Consider the following 23,561-nt stretch of genomic DNA (forward strand, 5'->3'; position numbering starts at 1 on the left):
AGGTCAACTGGGGCTACAGGGAGACCCTGTCTCAAAGAAACAACTAACAAAAAATTCAATAGGATAAAAATGTAAGTTATTTACAAGTTAATATCTAAATATAATACAGTTCTCATAAAAATACAAGATTTTTTGGTATTGTGCAAGTTGCTTCCAGAGGTATGCTTTTAAGCCATAAAAGATACCATGTAAGGGAAGAATGGTGGGCAGGGCTCACTCTCATACATACTAAATATATTTTGAGACTCCAATAACAAAGAATTACAAATACTGAAGCCAGAATATGCAGACACACGGGAGCTAAATGAAGGATCCAGAAAACAGAGCAAACAGTCTGAAAAACGAAGTACATAGCCATTTGATTCACTTTACCGACTCCAAATAGACTTTCCTGTTATTGAATGATTTGACTAGGGAGAGACTTTTAGATATGACACGAAAAACTTTTAGATGACATTATCAAAGAAATTAGTAAAAATTTTCTGCCTCACAGAAATGAAAATTTCCTTCATGGGATAGAAATTCCATTGAAAGTGTTAAATATTAGCTGAGATATTATTTTTTTTAAAGTACTATTCCTACTTTTTAAAAGTACTATTCCTACTCTTTAAAAAAAATACATCAGTGAATTGGTATATATACCAGATTGGCTTACTCAACATCTAACCTCCAAGTATGTTTTTCCTACCTCTGAATGTACCTTCCTCTCCTGAAGAAATTATGAAGGTAAACAGCATGTTTTTCAGATTTCATGAATTCAGGGCATTTGTGTAAGGCTTGAATTCAGAGATGGGGTAAGTGATGGCAGAGACAAGATTCAGGGGATCTCTGGCAGGTGTGAATTTTGGCAGAGCTGATATGATTCTCATGCATACAGTTACAGCAGAGAGTTCCTAACTCGAAGACAAATTCCTAATTCTACAGCTTTCTCTATAAAACAAATAAAATCATAGCTCTCTTGGTAGCCTAGTCATTTCTAGACATTTAGCCTCTAACTTCTTTCTTTAGCCCCTATCAGTGTTAGAAGACCTCAAACAACCTCTTCCTGTTTAAATGAGCTGGGGTGGATTCTGGCTAGCACCCTGATAGTAAGTAGGTATGCAGCTTCTCTGGTGGGGAACACAAGAAGCTGACTGCCGAAGTTGGAAGATGACCCATAAGGATGCTCACATTTCAGTCCCCAGAACCTGTACTTATAGGAAGTTACAGGGCAAAGGAGAACTAAGTTTGCCAGATCAAATTAAGGTGGCCCATCAGTTGTCCTTAAGATAGAAAGACTAGCCTGGGTTTTCCAGATGGCCCACTGTTATCACAGGGTCCTGACATGTGGAAGAGGAGGCAGAAGAACGAGGAATGTCATAGTGATTTGAAGATGCTGGCTTGGAAGATGGAGGAAGGGTACAGAAGCCAAGGAAATTGGTGGCTAGAGGTTCTTCCCTTGAGGCTTCCAAGGGAAGCAGTCCTGCTGACACTAACCCAGTGACATTCATCTTGGACACCTGACCTCTAATACTTGTGATAAACTCATGCTATCGGGAGCAAGAGACACTGTGGTAATGTGTGAGCGCAGAGCAACATGTCGATGCACTGTTAGTACTACTTCTGTGGAGAGTGAGATCGTGGTAGAGAAACAGCATCCCTGTGTTGAGCAGGCACTGAGCCTCTTTCTGAACAAAGGCCAAGCAAGGAAGGGAGGGACAAGTCCCATTCCTTCAGGCTGGAAGATTAGCTCCTGTTTCAGGAGCCAAAGCATATAGTAAGCACCGACAGTGATTCTCAGGTCAGCTCTGTAAGTCTCTGTAGTCTGACAATAACTTCACCAACAGAAGTTTTTAGCACGGCATGCATTTATGTATGTCATCTCATACACATCAGATACAGAGATCTACTGTATCTCATGTGTATTTTTCTGTGGAAGGCTGTATCTGGGACCACTAATCCTAAATGTTACTTTTAATTTAAAGTGTCTTGCAGAATTTAATAACTTTTTATCCATTCTGAATTAATATTAAGGTCACAAGAAAATCAAGACAGAAGGATTATATATGTATTTGAATAAAACTGAGAAGTCGGCAACTAATAAGTGTTCTAATGTTGAATCTAAATATGGTCCCACGTTGCCCATACCATCATTTCAGGGTCTCTTTTCCTGCAAGACAATGTATAGAATACTCAACAAATGGGACCAGGTGTTCTGTTAGACTCTCTTACTGTCCTGTGGATGCCCCATAATTGCTCTTGGGTTCTGGCAGGCACTCTATTGTCCATATTCCACAGGTAACTGTTCTGTCATTACCCTTCAGGCCTTGAATTGCTCTGTAGAGAACACCTGCTTACCCTCTCATCTGGTACCTCCCATTTCTGACCCAGTTTGCATCTGTCTTACAATGTCCTATTCCCAGGGAAGAAGAATGTTTCCAGTGAACCCTTATACCATTCTGCCTGTACCCAACTCCCCTCAAAAGTCATCTGTTTGGCTTCTGGTATGTTAATCTTGCCTTCACTAATACGGTTTTCTAAAAGATGAATTTGGAACTGGGCATGGTAGTGTACACCTTTAATCCCAGCACTCAGGAGGCAGAGGCACATAGATCTCTATGAGATTGAGGCCAGCTTGGTCTATATAGTGAGCTCCAAACTAACTGGGGCTACAGGGAGATGCTGTCTCAAAAATAAAACAATAAAATTAATTAAATAAAAGACGGATTTGTATAATTTCAAGGAGTATCTGTGTCCTAATTGCCCATGATCAGAAGCTCATGGAAGGCAGGATCTGCTTTCCTGGTATGCCTAAACGTTGACTTCTCCCTGCTGAGCATAAGCCTTGGATGCAGGGCTGGGGAGTATAGCTCAGTGGTAGAAGTGGAATACACACTTAGCAACCTTAAGACCCTGGGTTCTATACATAGCATGGGAAAGGAGGGAGAGAGGAAGGAAGGAAGGGAGAAAGGGAGGAGGAGGAAGGGAAAAGAAATATCTGGTACAGTGCTCTGCACACAAAACAATGAATATTGTTCATCACCTTGTATATAGATGAGTGCTAATGTTACTTAAAGCTAGATTAGTGAGGTTTTCTTCTGGATGCTAATGTATGGTAATGAGTAGAAAATCAAACAAGTTCTATTTGTTGTTAAGAGATTTTTCCCTTTAGCGAGTCATTATAATATGAACTTCATGGCCATCTGTGTATTTGTGGCAATCAGGTGGGAATTCAAAACCTCCGTCCAACCCAAATACTGGTGAGCTAAGTCATCAACATGCATTAATTACCAGCCTGCCAGGAAAAGACTGGAGGGCAACATTATTATTCTTTAGGTGAGGTAAAATGCAAAACAGATTGGACTCTCAAACTGAGCAATTTTCTTATTTAAAATAGTAAAGAAGTGCTAGTGGTCAGAGAAAATACCGGAATGTGCTAGGAGAGTTGCCACGTGGAACAAGAAACCCCAAGCTCTAGTATTAAGCTAAAATGAAGATGATGCAGTTGAATGGGTTGATACCATTTGGTTTAGGGGATGATATTCTCCATCACGTGCCCATGGCAGATATCATTAATTTATCATGGCAGCAACTTTTCCTGCTTTTCCGTACAGAGATTCACAATTCTTCTCAGGTAACTTCTAGCCATAGGCCACAATTGTGTGTGCTAGTGCAGACTGTCATTCAGCAAACATTCCCACCCAATTCTCTCCTACAAGCAGAGCATATGTCCTTACCTCATTCACACTTAACTTGGCCATATGACTTGCTATGAGCAGTAAGATGAGATAGGCAGAGATGCCTGTGAGCAGTGCATACTGTGACCAAACCTACATACTGTGACCAAACCTACGGCTCTTGCCCTGGCATCTGCCCTGAGCAGAGCATGCCCGGGTAACCATGACCTCTATAGGCTGGGCCCTGGGGCAGAGGCTCACCTGAAGCCTGAGGCAGAGCGCCAGAAGAATTTCTTGCAGCTGTAAGTCACTAGGGAGGTTTAGAGTTCATCTCAGGTGATGCTTATTGTCTTTTCCTGCCCTAAAATGTAGTGGAGCACAAGGAAATGACTAACGTAGACACATCATCAAGGATTAATGAGAAGGCACAGGAAGAAGAGATAGTCATGCTGGTCATTTGAATCTTAATCTTTAAAACAGGATGAGGCATGAGAAACGGTGAGCAGCCCCCGGCTATTGGCTGCCAGATTGCCCTGTGCATGCATGGAGGCATCATTTCTGTGGAATTTATCTATTAGACTCCAAGGAGGAGGGAGCTTCCAGACAGAGGCCCTAGCCGCAGTGTAGAAATCCAAGGAGGTAAAAGTCTCCCAGCACAAAAGAAAGAAAAATTAAAAGTCTCAATGTAAAACGTTCATCTAATGGTTTAACCTCAGCAAACCACAGGTAGGCAGGAAACAGTCTTGGCAACTGAATCCTCAGGAAGGAGCTTAGAAAGCAGGTGATGTGAGATGTGAATGTTTCACTTGGGCCTTTGGCAGAAGAAGCTGGTTCCCAAGGCTTTGGTAAAATGCAGCCACCTTGTCAGGTTAAAGGGAAGATTTTCTTCTGTTCTGCTCAATGCTCAGCTTGCACCAAAAAACCTCAGGCATTAATCTTACTGAACTATCTAAGGCCTTGCTTCTGAGCACCTAAAATACTTAGTACATTAAAGCAGTCAATAAATATTTTTAACAGATGGATAAACAAACACATAAATGAATGTTAAATACATTACTGCTGAGGTTTTTATTACAGTTTACTAAGTAGAGAATCATAAATAAGGAAAAGTCATAAAAAATAGCAAGGGCAATCTTAAATTCTACCTACATAGCATCCATCAATTCACTTAACAATTAGTACTGGATACCTGCCTTGTGCAAGTGATGGTGTGTGTTCTGTTGTAGATGAAATAAGACAGGAGAAATTCCCACTCTCAGGAGGCTGATGGTCATTTAGTGAATGAAAGATCTTAGATACACTCTCAAAACATAAGCATGAACATGAAGTAACTATTAAGAATAAGGAGACTATGAGAGTGTGAATCGGTGGATGTTTTAGATCAAAAGACCAGAGAAGCTCCCTCAAGCACCTCCCTCCAAAGTTACCACTTGACATGTATAGGCTATAAGACAAACAAATGTACAGACTTTCATTCCCAGAACCCTGGCATGCAGCAGCCAGCTCAGTAACATGTGTACACAGGTTGTAAGCTGAGGGCATTCTGTTTGAAAACTAGCACTAGGAACCCCTATTCTCCTGGAGACTCCCTAAACCATTATCTCCTCTAAGCTAAAGACCAGTGTGCTAGTTTACTTTCCGTTGTGATAACACACTGACCAAAACCAAATCAGGGAGGAAAGGTTTATTTGGCTTACATTTATTGAGGGAAGTCAAGTAAGGAAGTCAAGGCAGGAACCCGGAGGCAGGAACTGAAGCAGAAACTGAGGAACGCTGCTTCCTCCGGCTTGTTCTGCAGTGACTACAACTCCATTTTGTACAAGGCAGCCACTTTAAACTCAAAAGCTAGACAAACGGTCAGTTCAAGGTCAGGTCTGAACCTAGTAACTTCCCCTTAGAGGAGTGTTTTTCTAAGACACTGCAGCCGTGTGTCTTGCCTAGCCAAGGGAACTAACCAAAACAATATCCTGTCTTTCTTGGTAATATGCTTAAATAATAATAATCAGAAAGCTCTTTACTGTCAAGGTCTCTATACATCTTTTAAGAAAATGACTAACAGTTGCTTGTTTGGCTTCTGTAAACTTGCTTATTGCTACAAAAAAGTTTCTATATTTAAAGGTCAGTGTCACCCCACTGTCTTATAACTGCTTGTGGTTTCTGCCTTTAAGAAAGCTTCCTGTCCCCTCCCAGCCTCCCTGCAGTCCCATATCCAGCCTCTGGAGACTGTCAGTCTTGCCACAGCAATAAAATTTGGCTAATTAAAATCTGAATTGGGTCTGGTGGTCTTTTCCCGGTGGTCTTGAACTCCATAACAGTTCAGTTCGCTTTCCTATAAAGCCCAGGCACACCTACCCAGGAATGGCACTGCCCACAGTGGGCTGGGCCGTCTACATCAACCAGCAATCAAGGAAATGCCCCACAGACAGGCCCACAGGTCAGTCTGAGGGAAGAAATTCCTCAGCTGAGGTTCTGTCTTCCCAGGTGTCTCTAGTTTGTGTCAACTTGACAAAAAACTTGACAGCCAGCAAACCACAATAATGAAATCTTCAAAACTTGGATGCATATTCTACATAGAGAGTTTTGGCAAAAAATATTCAGACATTAAAACCTACCAAGCAAATAATCTGTATATGAAGACAAAAGATCCACAGTGGCAAATTCTGGAATGTTCGGTAATGCCATGTGATTAACTTTGTCAGTTCTAGCATTTTTCTTTCCAATCAGTAGTTTGATTGCCAGCACAGCTTCACTGACCTGTAATACATACATTAGAATTCATAAATAGAAGCTCTCTGACTCATATATTCTCTGTTAGTTTAATTATGTCACTCCAAGTTCATGTGCTGGAAACTTGACCTCGCTGTGGCAGTACATGGAGGTGGAAATTTTCAAGAGGTGATCGGCCAAGACAACTTTGGCCTTAAGCATGCTAAGTGATCATGGGAATGGGGAACAAATTGTCTCCCTGTTTTCTTCCCACTCTTGCTCTTCATCTTTGACCCACCAGTCTTCAGAACTGTGAGTCAGTAAATCCATGTTTATTACAAACTATTTAGGGTATACTGTTCTCTTATAGCAGCACAATACAAACAGACAGTGAAACTCACATGAAAAAGGGAACTCATAAAATAACATCCAATCTGTATTTGGAGGAAAAAAGATGAGGATTATCTGAAAAAAAATTGTGACCCCTGACATGTAGAATATGCATCATATTCAGACACATCAGTTAGTTTTGACAATTTAATTAATATACAGGCCACTTTAAATAAGCTACCTCACCTAGCTGTGATAGGTATTGCCAAAATGTCAAATAGGTACATATGTATATCCAACATTTCATTAAAGAAAAATTGAAACAGTCATGTCTGGTTAATAGAGATTAAAAACACCACACGTATAGACTATTTCCAGTATTTCCAAACAATATGACAAATACAAATCTGAACATGGCCTTTCTCTTATGTAGACACATCACGCTGCCATTGATGGAGAACACAGACAACAGAAAGAGTGAACAGAAATCACACCAACCTGTGCAGCAGCTCTTATTGCAATCCAGGCCAATGAACTGCACATTTCAAATCTATTTGCTATTGGCTCCTTAATAGAACTATGCCTTCTCGGAAGAGGCTAAAATAGTTAAAAAAGGAAAGTTTTATGATAAAGATACCATGATGTGTCTTGACAAATCTTCCCATCTTCTGTAGATAACATTTTTGTGAAATACTATATATCCATTAAGGATAATACTATGTTATTGCCAAGAAGAGACATTTAAAATATATCATGGAAAACTTAGGTAACAAAATTGTATACAAAGTATGATCATCCAACTTGTAAAAAAGGTGCACATGTATTACTTACTATACATAAAAGCAGTAAATGTACCAAGTTTTAAGAGTGGCTACATTATTTTGGTAATTTTTTCCCTAGTTTTCTATAATGAGCTTACATGACATACATTCATAGAAATGTCTTTTCAAATGAAGTCAAATTCCATTTTAGTAGTTCTTTGCTTATTTGTTTTTTTGTTTTTTGTTGTGTTTTTATTGTTGTTGTTATTGTTGTTGTTTGAGATAGGGTCCAGCTGTCCTGGAACTCACTATGTAGACTAGGCTGGCCTCAATGTCACAGAGCTCTACCTGCCTCTGCCTCCCGAGTGCTAGGATTAAAGGCATACACCACCATGCTTGGCTTTTAGTTTTTTGATGTGCTTACTTCTTTGAGCTTCAAGAAAATTGCAGAATTAAAAACAAACAGTAACAAGAAGTACGTCACCTCTTTACCTACATCTAGAAGGCTGGGGAGAAGTCCTGGATACCAGGGATGCTCCCAAATACCAGGGATGCTGAGGCAGTGGGTACAACAGGTAAATGTGGCCAGCCTAAACAAGTGACAAACTTGAAGGAAAAGACACCTTGGAGAGCTGCCTATGGGGGCTGAGCAACACAGCTCTGCTCAAGACAAGAAAGGCAGGAACATTGGCTGCAGGGGAACTATGTAGGATCTGGGGTAGCAATGCATAGCTTACTAAGCATGAGAAACTTACCCACTGAAACTCTGAAAACAAGACTAACAGGCACAAAATGAAGAATACATATTAAGATTAAACACCTGCAAGGTGAGGACAGTTAGTGACCTGGGCATTGAGAAAAGAAGCCACTTTTAATTCAGAAGGAAACTACTGAGAAGGCTAGAGTTGGGCTCAAAATGGGAGAAAAAATCTGGATTGGTGAAAGAACATGGTGGCTTTGGGACTTTTTTATTTATTAATTTATTTTTAATTTTATGTGTATGAGTGTTATGCCTAAATGTATGTAAGTGCACCCATGTCATGCTATGCCTGCGGAACCCGAGTCTTCTGCAAGAGCAGCCAGTGCTTTTTTAAAAAAAGTTTATTGAATTTTTGTGTATTTCATACATAAAATCACCTTTATACCCTCTTCCCCCTTCTTTATACCCTCTCCCCCCTTCCCCTTTGGCAACTCCCATAGCTCCCCCCACACTGGAGTTCATACATTCTGTCATTTGTATTAGGGCCCACTATGTCCCTCAGTACAAGTTCATCCAGCAGGGTTTAGTCAGCCTATCTAGAGTCTCTCCCTTCAGGAAGATCAACTCTTCATCACCCAGCAGTAATCAGCTGCCAATAATTCTTCAACTAAGATTAGGGCCTGCTGTTCACTTCCACAGTTCTGTGCTGGGTTTTTCTCTGCCTAAGTTTGCACGGGTCTTGTGCATGCTGACAGTACTGGAGCAGCCAGTGCTTTTAACCACTGAGCCATCTCTCCAGCCCCAGAGCTTTCTTTTGAAGATGGGGGGAGGTGTCAAACATTGCATAGCCCAAACAGTAATAAAAAGGGAAAAATGTAAATGATTGGAAAAGAAGACATAAAAACAGTATTTGTTTGCAGAAGATATAATCCTGTATGCAGAACAGCCTAAGAGATGTACACACACACACACACACACACTTTATTACACTCAACAAACCTGGTTAGTGAGGTCACAAGATATAAAATTCTATACCCTAACAAACAGTCTGGAAATGGAAATAATAAATTCATTCACAATAGAAATATGTATGAAAAATACAAAGCATCACTGCAAGAAATTAACTAACATCTAAATAGATGAAGAGATGATTCATACTCCTGAAGTCTTAATATTGTTAGGACAAACTGTCGCCAGATTATTCTATAGATTGAACACAATATCACAAAAATCCATTTTATTTCTTTGCAGAAATTGGGAAACAAGTCCAAAAAATCATAAGAAAATGCAAAGGTCTCCAAATAGCCAAAGCAGATCTGAAATGAAGAGCACACTCTCCAGTTTGAAATCTACCAAAGCCACAGTGACAAAGACAGTAAAGGTGGACTTAAAGATCGATGAAATGCTAACGATCCTAGATTGCTGCTAAAATCACAATCTACAAAATAAAAGTAACTCATACTTGAACTTCATTAAAATTAAAAACTTTTTATCTCTAACACCATATTAATTATATGGAAAGACCAGCTACCATCTGGGAGAAAATATTTGCAAATCATATATCCAATATGGGACTTGTATCTAGAATATATATATAGATTTTAAAATCTATCACAACCCAATGATAAAAAGACAAACGACCTAATTTATAAGTAGGCAAAGGATTGGAATAGACATTTCCCCAAAGAAGAGTGCAATGACCAATAGGCACATAAAAATATCTCAGCATCATTAGCTATCACTTAAATGCAAAACAAACCATAATTAGACATTACTTCATATCCACTGGAATGGTCTATGGAGAAATCAGAAGGAGTGCAGAATTGTAAGACACTTCGGAAGACAGTAAAATCTGTCCCTATCCACCATATGGCAGATCATGAAAAGGTTCAGCACAGATTTTTCATGTGGTCCAGCTACTCCCCTCTTAAGAGTGTATCCAAAAAAACTGTAAAACTGTTTCCACACCAGAATGTACATGCAATGTCAAAGAAATATTAATCACAGTGTCCAAAACAGTGGAGAGAACTCAGATGCCAACTAGCCATTGGATGGATAAAGAACTTGTACTTTAAATAGTGATCCTAGGAAAATCTCAGCAATAAAAAGAAGCAAACTATTGGCACATGCCACAGTTGGGTGAAGTTCAAGATTATACAAGGGAAAAAGAAATATGTACAAAAACAGTGACTACTGTAGGGTTATATTTATAGGAACTATCCAGGAAAGTCCCATCTATAGAAATGAACGCGGTTATGTTGGGCTAAAGGTGAACAAAGGACTGACTACAAGTGGGGAGAAAGGATCTTCACAGGGAGGATTGAAATGTTGTAACACTGGATGGTGGTGATGGTTACATAACTCTAAACTTCAGTCTTATCCAGGTATGGTGGTGCAAGCCTATAATTCCAGCACTCAGGAGGCTCAGGCAGGAGGCTCACAGGTTCAAGGGCAACCTGGGCTATATAACTAGACCGTGTCTCAAAAATTAACTAGGTAACTAAATAAATAGAAAGATATGTAAACTTAAGTTTTCAAATGGGTTAGTTTCTTGGATAGAAATTATACTTCAATAAGTATTATTAAAATGTTTTCATGTTGATCCTCCCTTTTGAAATCTTTTTCTCCTACTTAACTACTTGAAAAATTCTACACTTTCTTCAAAATGCACTCATCTGAGACTTCTCTGGCTTTCACACAAAGCAGAATTACTTTGTCCCTCATCTCCACCTTGGAATATTGTGTTTATGGCCCTTGTTAAATGTCATTCAATTGTGTCTCTCCCTTGCTAGACACTGGGTAACTTAGGGGACGTGAAGACTGTGTCTGGTACTACATTAAGCCCTTCAAAAATATTTGCTTAATGAATTCATGAAGAAATGTTCAAGAAACAGTCAATGAAACTTAGCAAATCATAATTGGATATCAACTAAAATACTTTATGAAGAATATAGATATTTGACTGAAGTTACATAAAGTTATGAAACCTAAATACATGCATGCCCAGTACCTTGTTCATTCTCCCAGACACCCTAAAATCCATGTATAATATGTCCATGTCAGAGGTAAGGAAATAAGTCTTTTAAAAGGCCCCAAAATATGCTCATATGTCAAGAAGATACGACACAGCCCCAGATTTGCTGCGTGCACACTACTAACAGTCAAACAATAGTACTGCTTTGGTTTGCTTTACATTTTTGTTTATGGTGTGCGTGTGTGTGAGTATCTGTGTGTGTGTGTGTGTGTGTGTGTGTGTGTGTGTGTGTGTGTATCCCACCACACACAGAGCTCAGAGGACAACTTACAAGACTCAGTTGTCTCCTTCCACCATGTGAGTCCTGGGGATTGAACACAGGTCATCACACTTGGCAGCAAGCACCTTTCCCTGTTGAGCCATCTTGCTGACCCCAACTCTGCTGAGTTTTTTTTTAAGTTTTAGTGTTGATTTTTATTAGAAAAAATTCCAAGTGTTATATTTCAATAATCTGAATATGTCTCAATGAATGTAAGAAGCATTTGTTTCAGTCGATTTTGTGTTTCTAGAAATTTTGTAACTTACTAAAATATTTATACTATGTCAAGATACAAAGAAAATACTGACTATATTTTATGAATTTCTACTACTTTTACATTCAAATTCCATTCCATGTTCATTATTATAAACACTTCTCTAACACAAGCCAAAAAAGTAATATGAGATTTCCTACCATTTTGTTAATTTGTAGTGCTGCTTTCTGTGGATACAAAACATATTTTTCCCTTACAAGCAATTAACATTTTATCATACCACCAAAGTAACCTTTCCGAATTTATAATCATTTTTATTTAAAAAATAGGTGGCACTCACCTAATTCAATTGACTAAAGGTTTTAAATCGTGTTTATGACACCTCAAAAATTAGAGAGTTGATTATAGTATTTTCTAAAAAGGTCTCATGCAGAATTAAATGATTATTCAATAAAGATGAAATATGAGAGACTACCAGAATCCAAACAATAAAAGCACTAGACTCATGCAAATCAAAGCAACCTGGCTTATTCCTGCCACGAGAATCTCCCTTAGTCAAGACCCTTGGTACCTCAGTGTCACTGCGTGCATTGGCAATGCCTGGGAGGTTGTAGGAAACCCCAAGCCTCAGGCCCCATCTCTAACTAACCAAGTCATTAGCTGCCTTTCACAAGATGTTTGAGGATGTGTCTGTACTTTAGTTTGCAAGCACTGCTGAGGACTGTGCATCACTCTGTGACCCTGCATAGCTCTCTCCTCACGTCGTCATATTATCCCTCCACCTGCATTTGCAGTTCCACCAACCCAAATGATTTCCTCATCCTAAATTTCACTACCAAAGGGCCCTTTTCCCCTCTTCTTTCTCCCTTGTTTCCTCCCAACTTTCTTCCTCTGACATCCTGTCTTTGCTGACTTGGTCTGTTTCCCTCCTCTGGAAGGTAAGCTCCATGAGAACTGTGCTCATCTTGGACACTGGTTTAGCATCTCCTTCTAGAAGACTGGCTGGTGCTTGATAGATCTGTGAAAGATGAATGGCTATCAGGTCATGTCAATTTTCAAAAACATTATTTGCCCATTTGTTTAACTAACACACCATTTCCTACATTTTCCTAAACATTAATTGCACTGCCTTTGCATATTTATATAACCAGTGTCTCATCTATAACATTTTAACAAGCAAAAAAATACCTAAATGATATCTATTTCCAGAGCTGTATCTAAAATGCCTAAAGAGGCATCTGAGTACAAGTGTGACTACAAAGTAATGAGCTGACTGCTTCGAGTCACATAGGAAAATGTCTCATTATTTCAACAGCAAGTATTACTGAAATGCAAGATCAAAGGCAATTAACTTCTAATTTCTAATCAATGCAGCTATTACCTTAAGTGACGATGGTGTTGCTGAAATCTTTTTCTTTGGCTTCTTCAGATGGAAATACATCAGGGCAATCTCAAGGTAGGAATCTCTTATCAACCTAAACATGACATAACATTAGACTTACAGAGCCTTGTGCAACCTCTTTGCATCATTAACAACATCTGGAACAGTGAAAGGTAAAAATAGGCAAAGCCAGTGCCTGTCTCTTCATTGGTACTTTTGGTCACAGATACTAGAATCTTCCTATCTGTACTGGGAACCTCTTGAAGAGAGCTTAGTATTTTGCTTGCTTTTGTGCTGGTGTCACCCCATGCCACGACTCCTATGACGCTTAGCATCAACACCTAAAGAAGGAATGGTCAAGACTGGCAGAGTCATCCTTGGAAACAGCCCTCTGTCTACCCTCCTCTTGTCATTAAAATTGAAAGAGGCAGAGAATTCAACAGAAAGTAATAATGGTATAGGTTAGATCTGCATATTTACTATCAAATACATCAGTTGTGGCCACTTGGATCACTGCTTTCCCTTAATACTGAGGTAATTTCTACACAGAATTAAGCAGGCTAGAACTGGGCATTGGCAGCTACAGAGGCTATTCACATAAATTTTTCTATACACTTTCACACTGAGGTGGGATCCTATGGTTATAAGAAAGAGTCCAGAGGAGGCCTGCACAATCTTGAGATTGACAGGAGCTCTGGGTTCAGGTGAGACTCAGTTCAGTCTACAATAGCACTATGATGAAGGGGTGCTGCCCCTCCATTTCTGTTAAGGAGACCTTAGGTCATAAAAGCAAGTTAGTAAACCTGCTGGACAGGTGGATCCCAGTGCATGAGCCTTGTCATGAAGATGTCTCTCATTCACTTCTGTCTTGACTCACCCATGTACGACCACAACACAGAGCTCAAATCAACCATGGCTATTACTACAACCATGAAATGTTTTTACCCTGAGTTTTGATCATTTCTCAGACTTAGTTGGATAGCTTCAAAAAAACTCTCCACTTGTAAAACTGTAGATTCCTCCTCCATCAGTAACTGACGCTCTATTCTGCCTGAAAGAAGAAAAATAAAGATTGTTTTCCATTTTTATAATTTAGAATGAAAAACAAATATTTTATGCTAGAAATTCATGAAACTGGAAGAACTTCCTTCACCAGGATGTCAGCAATGCCTTCAGCCAAGACACCTTTGGCTTCCGAACACAGCCCGTTCACCAAGCTACCTTTCTCTGCTCCTTCCTTTGTGACTCTCCCTCATCCAATATCTCCCTTTCCTTTCTTCCCCACAATTTTTGCTCTTTCCCTTGTCTATTTCACAAAAAAAAAAAAAACAAAGAAAACAGTTGCATCCTTATGTGGACTGCAACATCATTCACAACAGTCGGGAGGCAGGCTGAGCCCAAGTGTTCTTCAGTGGCTAAATGGATTTTTAAAAAGTGGTGTATATACACAATGGACTATATTATACATAAAAAGGAGATGCTGTCATTTACACATGGGAACCTGGGGTATTATGCTAAGAGAAAGAAGCCAGGCACAGAAGGGCCTGCACGGTCTTGCTTACATGAACGCTGACAAAGTCACACTCACTCTCTGGAAAGTAGAGCGATAGTTGTCAAGACATGGAGAGATGAGAACCATGGAGTCGTGGGTAAAAGCTCAGGATGAATACTAGAACGCAGTGATCTAGCATGTATCTTTGTGATTGTAATTAATCACAATGTACTATAGACTTAAAAATTGCCAAGAAAGATTTTTTTGAATGCTCACAACACAAAATAAAATGATATATTTAGATATCTTTAACTAGCTTGGTTTAATCATCCCACATTGTACACATTTGCACAAACATTAATATTTGACAATTAATTTAAAATTTTTTTCAATGAATATTTTATTGAATTTTTGTGGATTTTTTACAGTACATTTTAATCATATTTAGACCTATCCTATCTGCACCCCCCCATATCCCACCCACAGGATTTCACACATTCTGTCTTATATGTTAAAGCCTATGGAGTCAAGTTTGTGTATCCAACTGTCTCTCTGTGTGAGAGAGCCTGTTCAGCCTATCCAGTGTGACTCCTTTAAAGAAGATCAATTCTCCCTCACCCAGCAGTGATCAGCTACCAATAGTTCCTAAGCTAAGGTTGGGGTCTCCTGCCCATTTTCCCAGGTCTATGTTACTTTCTATCTGATTGAATTTGCATGGGTCTTGTGCATGTTGTCACCATTGATGTAAGTTCATTTTTAATTTTTTAAATATTTTATTCATTTTAATTTTATGTGTATGAGTGTACTACCAGTATGTATGTGAGTGCACTGTGTCATGCAATGCCCTCAGAAATCAGAAGAGGGCCTTGGAGCTCCTGAAACTATGTGGATGGTTGTTAGCTGCCATGTGGTGCTGGGAATTGAACCCAGGTCCTCTGCAAGGAGTGCTCTTAACCACTGAGTCATCTCTCCAGCCCCTCACTTTTAATTTTTAAAAATAAAAACAAACTAAAAAGCCATCAAATGCATGAAAATACTTAGGGATGATGTCAATGGTCCATCCCTTATTTAGCTCCCCCAAATCATGGCAAGTCTCATTCTTCAGGAACCAAGAGAGCTTCTCTGTGGCAGAAAAGTCAGGGAAGGGAAATCTTCCAGCCACTGTGAGAAGGATCCACAGTTCTCACACAACAGGAGGGAACGTGCCCAGAGCTGGCCAGCACAGAGCTCCCCCATCTGGACACTTTCACAGCAGCTACTGAGGTTTGTTCTCTTCCCTTGTCAACCAGGATTGCTCATGCCCACCTTGGAGCACTCTTGTAAGAATGAACAATATGAGATGTTAAACACTGACTGCATGTTTTGCATCTTGTAGGTGCTCAAAAAGGAAGCAATCATTACCTTTTGCTTTTCTTGCAGCTAAAATGGCCACAGTAAAATTATATTAATGTATTATATAAACAGTCAATGTTTGTAAGTTCTAAATGCATGCACTCTACAACTATTTAACTTACAGACATTAACCAAAATGTTTAACTCGGAATGAGATAGCAAAAAATTATCATTTAATAATAAAGCATTGTTTATTATTTTGATTAATAATTGCAATTAACTTTATCATTATTATTAATTTTTTTAAATTTATTTGTTTTAATTTCATCTGTATAAGTGTTTTGCCTCATGTACATAATAAGTGCACCCGTGTGTGAAATGCCCACAGAAGCATAAAAGGGTCTGGATCTGGAGTTATGGACAGTTGTGAGTCACTATGTGGGTGCTGGGACCCAAACCAAGGTTCTCTGCAAGAGCAGCCCAGTGCTCTTGACCACTGAGCCATCTCTCCAACCCCAATAAGTATGTATTTTTAAGATATTTTATTCTTCAATTATATGTATATATGTATGTCTGTGTGGGTATGTGCACATAAGTGCAGGGGTGCCTGAGGAGACTAGAGGATCCCCTGGAGCTGGAGTTATAGGATGTTGTGTGCTAGAAACAAAACTCAGGTCCTCTGCAAGAACAGTATGGTGCTCTTAACGCTGAGCCATCTCTCCAGGCACATCATGTGTGATGAAGTGACTGATACTGACATTTTTTTAGCCAAACATGAAACTTTGTGTGAAGCTATAAATTATAATTATAAAAGGAACTAAGAAGTACTTTTTCCTTCTAGACATAATCTTAGAGTTCTTTTATTTGAAACCTAGATTTGCAGAAGAAATCAACATGTTCTGCAACTATCAAGCTCTGTAAAATCTGTATTTTTATCAGAAAGAAGTTGATTATTCATAAATTAATAAATTCTACACACTTTATCATAGTCCTGATCCCAAATACAGCTTGCCTTTCTGGAAAAGGATTTCGGCCTCCACCTCATACTCTTCTGCCGCGGATATCTTGCAGAGCTTCAGTGCCATCTCAAAGAGATGAAGAGGAGGCAGCCACTTCATGACATCTGTCTTCTTGCTGCTTTGGTACACCTGCTTGACCAGTGTATGCCCTAAAAGGAGAAAGATGGGTGCGGCAAAGCACACAATCCTAAGTGTTCAGACCAAGCTCCCAAGTCACCAGACTTCTCTCATAGTAACGCCATTGATGAACTCCAGCTCCAAGAATGTTTCAAGGAGTCACAATACCCATTATGTCGATGAATTACAACGATAATTTGATCTTTGATAAAACTCCAATAGGATTTCTCATTTTTAAAATGAGCACTAATCTCCTGAGATTCTACAGTTCTCATCTTTTCACGATGCTCCATAAAACAAAGTCTATGTTCTTAAGATAAAGCTATTAGTAGAAAAACATCTGGAAGTTTCATGTTGCTCATAGAAAAATTGGCATACATTAAATATTAAATAGGCAGTAATTTTCTTTCCAGTAAATAGAGTGCTTGCTTATTAGGAATTCTTTTTTCTTTAAAAAATATTTTATTTATTTTTATTTTATATGTGTATGAGTGTATTGCCTGCATGTGTGTAAGTCCACCTGTGTCATGCAGTGCCTGTGGAGGTTGCCTGTGGAGGTCAGAAGAGGGCATCCAGTTCCATGGAACTGGAGTTACAGATGGTTGTTAGTCACCATGTGGGTGCTGGGACTCGACTGGGTCCTCTGTAAGAGCAGCCAGTGCTCTTAACCACTGAGTCATCTCTCCAGCCCGTGAATTCTTTTTTCATCAGAACTATAAACCAGCCTATAATGGACAAAGATATGCCATGCCCCTTAGGGACCTTCATTATTTTTTTTGAGTCCATATATTTTTAATTTCTTTCCATTGAATTTTTGTGCATGTTATATGGAATACCTCAAAGAATCTTAATCATCTTTATACCCTTGTCCCCACCAGCACACACTCCCAGTCCCTCAGCCTCCCATTGGAACCTTATACTCTGACATCAGTATTAAGGCCCAATGTGTCAAGTCAATGTCCACAGACGTCCCCCAGTGCACATCCATCCATGGGACCTTCATTATTTAATGAATACAATGAAGGATTGTTGAATAGATGAAACATTTTCCTTAAATTGCATGGAAACAAAGACAGATATTTACTCAACAAGTATTTTCCAAGTGTTAGTTACTAGGTACAAATGGGGAAAGAGAGCAATAAGAACTAAGATTTGTTAACTGCTTCCTGCGCGCCTGATACCATCTCTTGATCTCAATGTGGATGGCCCATGTGATTCAGGACTCTGAGTGGGCATCAGTATGACGCTCATTTGACAGAGTTCAGAGGAGTGACTCAAGAGCTATAAGTTTACCTGCCCAAGGTCACATGGCCATGATTTGAACCTAAAGCAGCCAGACCCCATTGGTCACTCCTTAAAGCACGATACAGCATCCTAAGATTGAGGTCATGGAACTGGTAATTAATCAAGAATATAAAAGAGCAAAATAAGTAGTGAAAATAGCTTGTGGCTGGTTATGGACAAGAAACTGCACAGCACTGTGGGAGCAGGATACAGCTCTGGTATGTCCAGATCTGGGAAAGACCAGAGAAGGGTCCTAGTCAGCATACTTATCTAGGCCAATGGTAGTGGTCTTGCCTTTGGTCATTTTAAAGAATCAAATTGTTAGGATAAAGAGTGGAAGAAAACTAGGGGAAGTATTGCATTGGTAGTATAGCTACTATGTACAGAAAAGAAGTATAAACAAAAAGGCAGTATAGGATTGGAGAATACTCTTTTTTTTAAATCTATTATTTTTACTTTATGTGTATGAGTGTATTGCTTGCATGTGTGTGAGTACACCCATGTCATGCCATTCCTGTGGGTTAGCCACTATGTGGGTGCTGAGAATCGAACCCAGGTCCTCTGCAAGAGCAGTCAGTACTCTTAACCACTGAGCCATCTCTCCAGCCTCTGGAGAATACTCTCGATCAGGCGAGATGACAGCACACTGATGACTTTAGTCATGGAACATTAAGAGCAGCTAACACCTACAAAGCTCTGCAGCAAGCTAGGTGACCTTCTAAACACACTGCACACCCCACTAGCTACAGACATTGATACTTCATTTCCTGAGACAGAAACAGAAACACAGGTAAGTTAAATGACTTGTTCAACAGAATTGAACAAAAACTTTTTCTCCAGAGATCAATCAATGGTCCTACCCAGCTGTAAAACCTACAAACCATGGCAATGACTGACCTAGCAAAATATTCCTATTGGTGCAATAGTGGCACTTTTATCTTGGGGGTGATCAACAGTTGTCTGATTGGCCTTAAGGCCTACTCAGTAGGAGGAAATTCATGTGTGGTACTGAAAACACAGCCAAGTACACATGTTTAGAGAGCCTGAAGACCTTATAGAAGAATTTACTACTGTTACTCTCCTAAATCAAGATAATTTCTTACAGCACTCTAAATACATATTCGTATATTCACAGACAAGTGTAGCTCTCACCACTAATCAAGGAAGCATCTTTCTGGAACAGATGGAGGTTATTACAAAGTTCCACAACTGTCCAAAATAAAGAGAAAAAGTAACTGTGGGGTGCCCAGCTCTAACTGATACACCTACAATGCAGCCTCTACATTTAAGGCTCAGGGACCATCTGGAAGAAGACACAGAAAGATTGTAAGAGGCAGAGGAACAAGGCACTTGCTGAATTTGCTGCTAGATAATTCTAGATGTGATAGGGAAGCTGGACCTGTGACCTCTCCATAATATGGTAGTAAAACAAGATCTGCATAATGACAAAACCAGTTGCCATGCTAATGTGGATGGGGAAAATTTCATGAGGTCTCACCTCTAGATGAAGAGCTACAGGCAATCAACGGATGCTGAGAGAGGAAGAATCAGTTTTCTCTAGGGACTAGCTCCCGATAGGCTATCTAATCAAGTGGTTAGCACTAAATACATATATGTAGAAGCACCACAAAATGGACTCATGGCATTATTCTATGCATATATATAGAGAGAGATGTATTTTTATAAATATATGTATGCATATACAACAATAATAAAGAAGAAAGCAATAAATTGAGAGGGAGTCGGTGGGGGGCATGGGAGGAGTTGGAGGGGACCAGGGAGGGGTGGAAATGATACAAATACAATACTCATGTATGAAATTCTACCAAATTAAATTAAATTAAAAAGCCCCTTTTTTCTAGCCCACACTCTTGCCCCCATCCATTACCAACTGCAATTAGAACTCAGACAAGAAGGAAAAGCAACTTCAATATTTCTCCTGTTTTTATATGCTTCACTTACTTTTTCAAATTATACAAAAGCTGTTTATTAGCAGAAAACATACATAGCAAGCATCTTCCTGTCATCGCGGCACATACTATATGCATGTAATATATATTAGTATGATATAATATAGCAAAAATGTGTAATTATAGTTATCAAATTATCTTCTAGACTTTTGGCTAAAGCTATACTTGTTATAGAATCTCCTCACCAAGTAGATGAAAGGTTCTTTGAGGGAAGAGATGACACTGATATCCCAATTTTGTTCCCATTCCTCAGCATCATTCTTATGCCCAGTTGGTCCTCAATAAGTGTTGGCTGATTGAAAGAATGTAAGGAATTCAAGTACCTTTTATTCACTACAATTTATTATAATCTGTAAGTAAGAAGGAGGCTCAAGGCAAGCTAACTAATGTGGAAATGGCTTTAGATACTCAGTATGCTTGATTTTATTTAATAAAAAACTTCAAGATGCTATTTTCATCAGAAGCTATCACAAGGGGGGAAAAAGAGTACGTGGCTGTACTCTTGTGATGTAATCTACACTACAAAGAAAAGCTGACACAAAAGCTAGTCACAGATGCTTTTGTGCTTCACAATATTGAAGAGTTCCTTTTTCTAGTAAACACCAACTCTGTGAAAAAGAAGTGAAATTGACATTGTTTTGACAGAAAGGGTGCTTTTGGTTTTGTTTTTAAAGTCTGTATTTAATATAATATACCAGAAAGCAAGCTGTTCAGCTTCAAATGAATCTAAAAAGCAGGAACAGCATTGTCATTGAGTGGTGACACATCTTCAAGATTAGTAAGTCAGAAAAGCGGAGGGTGCATGGTTTAATTTTGTGCAATCTGTGCTTTGAGCTCATGCAGAAATCAAATGTCCTAATAATACAACAAACTGCAAACTAAAAGTGTGTGTTGGGGGGGTAGTTGCATGGCTCTTGTGAGATCAGTGAGCTGCAAGGAATTCCATCAATGAGGAAAGCTGGTCACATACTAGTGATCAGTCCTGAGAATGAATGGAAGGAGAGGGGAAGTAAGGCAGAAGATTCTGGAGAGATTGGTACCTTGAACACGTGCTCTCGACCCTCCCTTTCTCGACCCAATCCCACCACCATTCTTTGGCTGAGCAGCTGCTGGTAGGAAGGCCAGGAGGGTTCTAGAAGGTGATAGAAGACAATAGAGCTGATGCCAGCTTTCTGCTCTCTGAGCTAGAAAGGCCCTGAGAAACAAAAGCAAGAAAGCTTTTGCCAAAGATCAGAGACAGCACTTGAAGAGAGCCTGAAGGGATATCTGTGTGAGATGCCTGGAGAAAGGCAGCTTTAGCCAGCTGCCCTTGGATTTTGCAAGAGGGACCCAACAATGATCTGAGTCCTCTGGCCCCCTAAGCTTAAAAGTGTTCGCAGGCTTATTGGATTAGCATTATCTTGTATCCTAAACACAGTATCTTTCTGTGTACCAATATTGTAGTTTCCTTAGATGCTAGTAAAGGAAGCATTTGTTTGGGGGAGATACTGTTTCAACAGCCAAGTTAGTAAATAAAATGCCTTAATGGTTTGATGATACAAGCTACTGGTTAGAATTTGGGAGACTAATTCATTTGGTTTCTTCTGTGTTCAAAATAACTGCCAATGGAGCCATGGGTTTTAAAGGCAAAGTTTGTGTGTGTGAAGGCATTTTGGTATTTGGTCTCAACCAAATGATTATTAGAAATATATTAACTCCATGCCATCTGCTAAAAGAATAGTCTAGGAAAACTTGAAAGTATGAGGTTTTAATTTATTTCATTGAAATCTTTTTAAAAAAAATCTTTTTTTAGTTAGTAAGGTATTCTTCCAGACTTTATGTATCACTGCTTCTGTTTATACGTTTGTATGCTTTTATATTCTGTATAAATTATTTTAGAAAGAAAATGCTGATAAAGTCAGGATATTGACTTTCTTTTTGAGACTAAACTGGCAATCACTACATAGGCCCTTTAGTCTGCCTTTATGTCACTGTTGGTAGTTTGTAGATTGTCTTTGTTAGCTTTTTGTTTTTGCACAATTCTAGCTCAAATTTGTTGGTTTCTGAGATGGTAATGGCGACTACCAGGAGCTGTATGTGATTAAGGTTTGTGTTCCCGGGTATCTCAAAAAAAAAAAAAAAAAAAAAAAAAAAAATGCTCGCTGGTTTTTGTTGTTTCTCCCAGAGCCTCAACAGGGAATGAAGACTCTGAAAAAGTTGTACAGAGCCAACCCATGGTGGCAGAACTTGTTCTTCTGACCAGCATTGACAGCATTGCCACCTGGACCTGCATGACACTGGCCCCGCAGAGAGCCAGCAGCCAGCAAAGGAAGAGCAAACACAGCTTCTAAGAAAGGTGGCATTGCTGAAATAAAATGGATTGAGGGTAGGATGGCAACGCAAAACACATGCATGCCTACCTACAGTTGAGCCTATTTAGAAATATAAAGTTATCAGATGATTTGGGAGGATAGTCAATGCCAAAATCTTAATTTGTGATTAGGAAGATCAAATAGATCCACCTTATATAAATGATATAAATAATGAGAATATTAAGAGAAAGATAATAGATGTCAAAGACAGAGCCAAATGTCGACAACAGCTGTGTTCATGGTCCTGTACTGGCCTAGGTGTTTTCCTCGTTTAACCTTCTACAAGCAGAGTGACGTCACTATTCCTTGAATGTGTGTGCTCTTCCATTTATATGTTGAAATCCACTCTCCACAGCAATGTTGGTATCTAGAGGTACAGACTTTGGCTGGCCACAAAAGCAGAGCCCTTAATAATGGGACACATGTTCTTACATAACAGCTTGAAGAAACCAGTTTCCCCTTCCATCATGTAAGGTCCAATAGAAGGTACCATTCATGAAACAGATACTTCCTCTTCAGATACTTGACCTTGATCCTGGAGTCCCAGTCTCCAGAGCTGAGACCAGAGATGTCCACTATTTATAAACTAGCAGGTCTAGGGTAACTTAGGTCACTGGGTTGAGACATTTTTGTTTTTTTAATGAGAGAACTACAAAAAAGCTAAGTAACATGCTTAAGATTTTAAGAGGGAGGTTGGCTCCAGCCAAAAAGGAAGGAAGAACAGAAGGGGTAGGTAAGCAGGCAACAATTAAGCAAGAGGAATCTTCTCAGAGCTAGAAAGGAACCTGCCTACAGATTCTGAGGGCTCAGCTGAGTTCTATGTAGAGAAAGAAAAGATAAGTTCTAAGCAGAGAAAGAAAGGACATATAGCCAGACGTGTGTTCGTAAATTTTCTGAACTACGAAGATGACGGGGTAATCTTACAGTTTCAGGCTTGGAAGGAAAAAAATTCTGA

General features: G+C 39.3%; 1 protein-coding gene across 1 annotated transcript in view; it reads right to left on the reverse strand.

Moving 5' to 3' along the window:
- The window catches only part of Cfap54 (cilia and flagella associated protein 54), a 372,605-nt gene that overhangs the window by 103,811 nt on the left and 245,233 nt on the right, over positions 1 to 23,561 (reverse strand). Inside the window, exons 57-61 of the mRNA XM_029563104.1 lie at positions 16,874 to 17,033; positions 13,987 to 14,088; positions 13,042 to 13,135; positions 7,191 to 7,289; positions 6,269 to 6,410 (exon numbers count right to left, since the gene is read on the reverse strand). Of these exons, the coding sequence (XP_029418964.1) occupies positions 6,269 to 6,410; positions 7,191 to 7,289; positions 13,042 to 13,135; positions 13,987 to 14,088; positions 16,874 to 17,033 (597 nt within the window). The remainder of the gene's footprint in view (positions 1 to 6,268; positions 6,411 to 7,190; positions 7,290 to 13,041; positions 13,136 to 13,986; positions 14,089 to 16,873; positions 17,034 to 23,561) is intronic.

This window comes from Nannospalax galili, unplaced genomic scaffold, assembly GCF_000622305.1.
Source record: "Nannospalax galili isolate Female #2095 unplaced genomic scaffold, S.galili_v1.0 scaffold734, whole genome shotgun sequence".
Taxonomy (NCBI): domain Eukaryota; kingdom Metazoa; phylum Chordata; class Mammalia; order Rodentia; family Spalacidae; genus Nannospalax; species Nannospalax galili.